Source organism: Penaeus vannamei, chromosome 14, assembly GCF_042767895.1.
Source record: "Penaeus vannamei isolate JL-2024 chromosome 14, ASM4276789v1, whole genome shotgun sequence".
In the NCBI taxonomy this organism is placed as follows: Eukaryota; Metazoa; Arthropoda; class Malacostraca; order Decapoda; family Penaeidae; genus Penaeus; species Penaeus vannamei.
The window spans coordinates 32,855,765-32,863,264 of record NC_091562.1 but is presented as its reverse complement, the minus strand read 5'-3'; the positions used below and the strand labels follow the sequence as shown (position 1 = coordinate 32,863,264).

At 42.1% G+C, this 7,500-nt stretch overlaps 2 protein-coding genes across 16 annotated transcripts in view; both read right to left on the bottom strand.

Annotated features, from left to right (window-relative positions):
• Positions 1–7,500, bottom strand: part of LOC113827461 (proteoglycan 4) — a gene marked incomplete at its 5' end in the record, with an annotated part of 51,626 nt that overhangs the window by 935 nt on the left and 43,191 nt on the right. For all 15 annotated transcript variants that reach the window (XM_070129869.1, XM_070129871.1, XM_070129870.1 and 12 more), the window contains 1 exon segment: positions 1–2,821. This exon segment is cut by the window's left edge and continues 935 nt beyond it. In XM_070129869.1, coding sequence (XP_069985970.1) covers positions 2,169–2,821 — 653 coding nt within the window.
• LOC138864030 (uro-adherence factor A-like) overlaps positions 2,828–7,500 on the bottom strand; it is a 5,422-nt gene continuing 749 nt past the window's right edge. The window contains exon 1 of the mRNA XM_070129868.1: positions 2,828–7,500. This exon is cut by the window's right edge and continues 749 nt beyond it. Coding sequence (XP_069985969.1) covers positions 3,035–7,500 — 4,466 coding nt within the window. The 3' untranslated portion in view covers positions 2,828–3,034.

Below are 7,500 nucleotides of genomic sequence, written 5' to 3'. Positions count from 1 at the left end.
CAAATATGTGCAAGGAACTCAATCCCCAAATCAAAATTGCTGACCCTTACAAAGGATTTTTATATCATTTCTTACATACTCTGAGAAATGAAAATTAAATTACCTAAAAAATATATAAAACTCCTTAATGCTTGATGGAATGTGTTGCAGTCAAGAATATGACAAATGAACTACAAAACAATACAAAAATAAGCTGTTACAATGAAGTGACAAAAGGAAAACTATGTATCACCATGGGACATAAACAATAATGGTGAAATTTGCCAGAGACCGAGACCAATCTGCCCAGTATAATAATTAGCCAACACTATACTAATTATAACAATATAAATAGCTTTACCATTCAAAACTATATAATCAAACCCTTGGCAGTTTTCAGTAGAGGAACAACTCAGGAGTGTACACTTCACGCCATAAAAATTGAATCATTTGTAACTTTCATCTTTGGTATAAATTTGAAGATAAAGAAATTTCATTAATTAGGTTTTTTTAACCTTCAATTACACAATGACAGAATATAATACAGTGTTTAATCAAGATTTAGTGAATTAGAATATCAATAATGCACCTTTCAAGATTTCCTCATGTTACACATCTCTAAAGATTCCTGCTAAAATCTCGCATATCAGGACCACTGTACTCCAGGCTTCTAGGATTCACACTTTCAAAAATCCTACAAAGTTTATCTTTATAATCTTTCAAGAGTACTAAAAGCTTGATTCTAGACTTGCGGATGCCAAGTGTTCCCCTGTATAGGCATTAGTATTAAGGCCAGGATGAAATGCCAAGTTTGACCCAAGTTCCTTCTAGTACTTCATCTAAAGTTATAGTTATATATCCCTAGGACACAGACAGTGCTCGGAGCAGAAATAGCACCCTAGGACACGACTTTACGTTCTACCTAGGAGAGACTTCAAGCCCTAGGATAGACTTCACGACCTAGGTTATACTTCATGACCTAGGAAAGAGTTAGCCTCTTAATCATTTTGGCAGAGTTTTATCCTAAGAAGACAACTTTCATATCCACACATACAACTTTAAATCCCTTTGTTAAATAAATAACATAAACTGATAACACAGTTTAAAACCATGCCAATGTAAATTTGCATATATATATATACACCCATTATACCCAATATTCCTATTATATAGAGTTCACATCTAAAATCAATGTTTTATTACACTGTTTCTAGATATGTAAAGTGTAAATACAGATTTTTTTTACTTTAATATTTCCTAACATAACATATGTTCATTCAAACAATATCTGTCAATTCAGCCACACATTTTACTCTGAAGGTCCAGAATACAGTATTCACAGCTGATATCAATTTGATAAACTTTCAGAGAATACCCATAATTTCCTCAAAGATTAAGACAAGTTCATCCAAAATGTAAATCAGCTTCTTTTTAAAAGTTCTACACAAGTGTGTTACATCATCAGTATATTTCATTTCTTTCAACAAATATGACACTAACCTACACTCCAAAACTTCACACTTGGGGAGTTCTGGCAGTGTTCCAGTTCTCTGAGATAATGTAATGAGCCACCATAAACAGATGACAAGTTGAATGGTTGTAACAAGATAAATTATCTGAATCTCTGGTCACACTTGGCATTCCCTACAAACACCATGACTCTGGCTTGCCTTTCATTCTCACATTTTCAATAAAAGCTAAACATATAGAAACTAAAATGGACCTTATCGGTCATATTATAAACAATCTCACATTCTTAGCCTACTAGCAAGTGCTTCGTATAAGAAAAACCCACAGGAAATACTATACTGCGTAGCCTTGAGTGAAGTCCAGAAAGAGTTAAATAGCATCTATGACAACTAACAAAAATAGTATGAGTATTGCGATTAAACATCTGGCTGAATTGATGGCCTGTGGGTTTTCTCAACATTTCATATACCGAAGATGTGCTGTTGACCAAGAACCCAGCATGAATGTGGGGTTATTGACAATGGCATAAATTTTCTACATCACCAAAATCTGCATGGAATGGTTGTTAACAGCTCATCCTTCGGCTTACAAGAAATATCCATGAAGATGCACCAAAAAATTAGTTATTGTTACCTACAAATTTAGTAACTGTTCATGTAGCAAACTGTCTTCATAGATATCTCACTTGAAATTGGAACATGGCTATTGGATTTGGGCACCTAGACTTTGCTGGGAGGATCTTTATCTTTTGCGCCCCCCCAGAAGGAATCAAAACGGGCACGGGCCTTGTCTAGTGCATCAGTTACCGTCCTTCCGGAAGACGGGGAGACAAGGGAAGGGGGCTTAGACTCCTGTGCTGCACCTACACTCTGTGGCTGGGGGTAGTAAGGAGCATCTGGGGCCTCCAGTACACGGTAAGGGGAACCCTTGGGCTTGGATGGGGGATCAAGAGGAGCTTCAAGTACCCTGTAAGGTGAAGGCTTAACAGGGGGCTCAGGCTTTGTGGGAGACTGCTCAGGAGCATCCTTAACCTCAGAGGGACCTCCTGGGGCTTCTAATACACGGTAACCAGCACTCTTTGGCTGCTGTGGTTCAGTTGGAGCATCAAGTACCTTGTATGAACCAGTCTTGGGAGAGTTAGTTGTACCTACAGATGGCTTGTCAAACATGAAGGAAGGATCGTCGAGGCACCTAAGGTTAGTGCCGGGGACACTGCGGACACCAACAGGCTTTGATTCAGCTGAACTGGTATCCTTTGCAGGTTCAGAGGGAAGGGGCACCTCAGGCTTGGTAGGAGATGGTGTACCTGAGCTCTTGCCATTCATGCCATTGAGGGAGCCAAACATGGACATTGTCATAGGATCAACCGCACCTGTAAGAACCACCACCCATGCAGTCAGGAACAGATCGTTATGAGTGCAAACAAGAAACTGTGAGGATCATTTGGATTCTGAAGAATAAAAAAGTTAATTATTACCCAATCAAAAGAAAATTCCAGGAGATGGGTTAAAAGAGTGCAAACTACACCGCTGGTGCAAAAAAAATTTAGGAAGGAAGAGCTAGAGCATTTTCCTCATAAGACCTCTTACTGAAAGGAGAAATCAGTGTTCTGGGAGTTCATGCCATTGAAGGGCTGAGAGCTTCTTAGGGTTTCTGAAGCTGTCCCATTGACAGGAAAAAGGGTGTCAGAAGGTTGTGAAGGGAAGTTAAAGATGTTAGTGTCAGATTCATTATTTTCTAGGAAAGGGTTATTATCACTGTTAAAGCTATTGTTAAAAGGGTTGTTAGCAATGGATTTTCCTCCATTAGTCTGGTACTCAATGTTTATTGGGGAAGAACCAACAAGGTCACTGGAACTCTTAACACTTATACTCTCTGCCATAAATGGTCTTATTTCAGATGGTGAAGACTCCTCATGAAAGTGTGGTGAATTATCAAATGCAGAGGTTTCCTGATGGAGTGAAATATCTGAACTGTTTGAAGAATCCTTTTTGGAATCTCCATTAAAGAAATCATCACCTGAAACAAAAGATGTATTATTATCGGGCAGAGGGGACAGAGAGGGCTCTACTATGTTGTTAGTGCTAGTTCTGTCACTTCTGCTGTGATGGTCAGTCTCATAGTTTGGCTCCATCTCAAACACAGTGGAATTGGACAGAGTCTCTGTAAAGAAAGGCTTATTATGAGCAGCTGAATCTGCCAAAGAGATGGATGGATTTTCAAATATGTATCTACTATTAGTAGATGGGGATACACTATCACCATGTGTCTTGGTCATGAGGTGTGGAGAGCCTGTCCTACCATCTGCCTTATCAGCATTCACCCACTGTGAACTATTAGGTGAGTTATCAGAAACTGCAAAGCCATCATCACTTTCAGTTTCCTGTGGAACCATGTCTTCTGAGCTAGCATCAGAGTCAAGCTCTCCTGCAGGTATCCTTGTCTGAGGGAATGTGAGGTCATCATCACCATCAAAATTACTCAGGACTTCAACTGATTCTACATCAGATTCAATATCCTTTTCAACTTTTGTTTTCTGATTATTCAAAAAACTGTCATAAGCTTCCTTTGATGAGTTGGAAGAGGACAATCTTGAACGAGGAGGCGTATCCTGCAAATGAGCTGATTCTGAAATTTGTTCAAACTCAGAAGTGACTTTTAGATTGGAGCCTGGCAAGGGAAATGCCTCACTGTAAGCACCAGGATTACTTTGAGCATAAATTGTGTCAAAATCCGCTACATTTCCCTTGTCAGCATTCTCTGCTTCTTGCTCATTTACAATGTGGTCATATGTGACTCGAGTTGAGGATGAAGATGAAGATGAAGATGAAGATGAAGATGAAGAGGAAGATGATGATGAGGATGTAGAAGAAGATCTTGAGCGAGATGAAGCCTTTCGAGCTTCGTCCTCATAATATGCAGATTTAGACTCAAAGTTAGAAAAGCTATCATTTTCTTCTATTATGGTATTCATTTTAAATTCATCTGTCAGTGAGCTATGTCCAGAGACATTTCTCTCTGTTTGAATAAAAGGGGTGGTATCATCTGTTGCAAAAGATGAAGTTTCTGAGGGACTTTCTGGAATCACCTGCATTGGAGAGCCCATAAAGCTGTCTGGTGTGGTCTCAAAAACAGAAAAATTCTGAGCAGATCTTTCGAGCTCCTCCTCAAAAACAGACTTGATTGGAATGTGCATTTCATTCCCAGAAGTTGCTGTTTCACTATTTTTTTCATAGTCTTGTTCCAATTCAGACTTACTGTTCGTTTTCAGAGAAATTTCAGAAATTTGTGTTTCTAGATTATGGTGCTCTGCCTCTAGTAAACTCTGGGAATCATTATTAGGAGACTCTTCAACAAGGGTCAATGCAACAGGTACTGTTTCCTTATCTTCATGCAAAAAAACAGCTTTATCTAAGTCATCTCTCCGAGATTCCATCTCAAATGAGTGCACTGCCTCATTAATAGGAGATTCTGTAATACCGTCTTTTAATGAAATAGAGGTGTGTTCACCAACATCTGAAAGGTACTTGTTTTCCTCAATTGGAGAAGTTTCATAATTTTCAGAGAGAACTTCAATACTCTCTCCTTTTGTAAGTTTCACTGATGGAAGAACATCCATTTGAGTCTCAGGATTAGAATGCATTTCATAATCTGTAACAATTTCTGACTTGACTGATGAAAATTCTACAGCTTCTTTTATGCTAGCAGTATTACTATTAGCATCAAGGTCAGTCTTAATGATCATCGATTCTAATGAATTTTCAGTCTGGGATATTATATCTAATTCATCCCCTGAATCTAAAGCTTCTTTTATACCATCTTTCAAATCCTCATGCGAACGTGACTTATGAATAGTATCTTCAAAATCTAGAATTTCTGAGTTTTCTTTATTCTCTGTCTCTGCTTCATGGTTATCTGAAGGTTCCAAGGGCATATCTGAGTTTTCTGTGGACAGTGAAAGAGCTTCATTGTCATCTCTTTGACTCATGATTGAAGATTCAGTAACAGACTCTGCATCAAATTTTGAAATGGATTCTTGCAAATTAGCCTGTAATTCTATGGCTTGTACACAGTGTACTTCCTCTGCAGCATCAAGAATTGAAGCTTCAGCAAGTTCTGAGGTGTTCTGGGCTGTAATATTATCATTTGACATCACCTCTGAGTGGAGAGACCTTTGCATATCAGTGTCATCATTGTGGGAAGACGAGAAATTAACATCAACCCCATAGTCATGAGGAAGTGTTTCAGAGAGCACATTAGCATCATGGAAAGAGTGTGTATAAGAGGAATCATCTTTATGGAGAGATACCACATGCACATCTTCAGAATGAGATTTCAGTTCAATATCCTTAGGTGTAGGTGGTGGGGAGCTTACATCAGAATCATTCTCATGCAAAAAAGAAGGAGCATTAAAGATGGAATCACTTTCATGCAGAGAAATGGGGGAGTTAAAGATAAATTCATTTTCATGTGATGATGATGGTGATGGATTCATGTCTCCAACAGGTGAGAAGGACCGATTATGAGGGTCATCAGCCCGGGGAAGGGACAGAGGTTGTCCTTTCAGATTCTTTGTGGGAAAGGCAAAGAGCGTTTGGTTGTCCCGTTGAGATTGAGATTTTAGCTGGTCCTGCTCTGAGAGGTCTGTGGAGATGAAATCATGGTGGAAAATGGGGGAGGCTGCACTGCCATGCCCAGAGGATGAGGCATCATGCTCAGGGGAGGGTGAAGGCACATCATGGGTAGGTGAAAGTGAAGGCATGTCATGGGTGAGAGAAGGTGAGGGTACACCATCATTTGGGGAAGGAGAGACTATATCATGGGTAGGAGAAGGTGAAGGCACTTGACTAAGAGGTGAGGGAGGGGACACAGTATTGTTAGGTAATGTAGAGGGCACATCAAGAACAGGTGATGAAGGCACATCATTAAGTGATGGTAACGAAGGCACATTATTAACTGCTAAAGGCAGAGGGGCCGTGTCATGCACAGGTGAGGGAGAGGTTATATCATCATCAAATGGAGTGGCATTAACAGGGACACTTGAGAGGAGGGCCACATCAGGGGTTGGTGAAAGAGAGGTCATATCAGGAGTAGGAGAAACTGGAGCCACATCTGGGGTAGCTGACCCAGAAGCCATGTCATGGGCAGATGAAACTGGGGCAGGTGAGAGGGAAGCCATATCAGGGACAGGTGAAACTGGGGCAAGTGAGAGGGAGGCCATATCAGGGACAGGGGAAATTGGGTCTGGTGAAAGGGAGGCAATATCAGGGACAGGAGAAACTGGGGCAGGTGAGAGGGAGGTCATATCAGGGACAGGTGAAACTGGGGCAGGTGAGAGGGAGGCCATATCAGGGACAGGTGAAATTGGGGCAGGTGAGAGGGAGGCCATATCAGGGACAGGGGAAATTGGGGCAGCTTCTGGGGCAGGTGAGTGGGAGGCCATATCAGGGACTGGGGAAATTGGGGCAGCTTCTGGGGCAGGTGAGAGGGAGGCCATATCAGGGACTGGGGAAATTGGGGCAGGTGAGAGGGAGGCCATATCAGGGACTGGGGAAATTGGGGCAGCTTCTGGGGCAGGTGAGAGGGAGGCCATATCAGGGACTGGGGAAATTGGGGCAGCTTCTGGGGCAGGTGAGAGGGAGGCCATATCAGGGACTGGGGAAATTGGGGCAGCTTCTGGGGCAGGTGAGAGGGAGGCCATATCAGGGACTAGGGAAATTGGGGAAACTGGGGCAGGTGAGAGGGAGGCCATATCAGGGACTGGGGAAATTGGGGCAGCTTCTGGGGCAGGTGAGAGGGAGGCCATATCAGGGACAGGGGAAATTGGGGAAACTGGGGCAGGTGAGAGGGAGGCCATATCAGGGACTGGGGAAATTGGGGAAACTGGGGCAGGTGAGAGGGAGGCCATATCAGGGACTGGGGAAATTGGGGAAACTGGGGCAGGTGAGAGGGAGGCCATATCAGGGACAGGGGAAATTGGGGCAGCTTCTGGGGCAGGTGAGAGGGAGGCCATATCAGGGACTGGGGAAACTGGGGCTGGTGAAAGGGAGG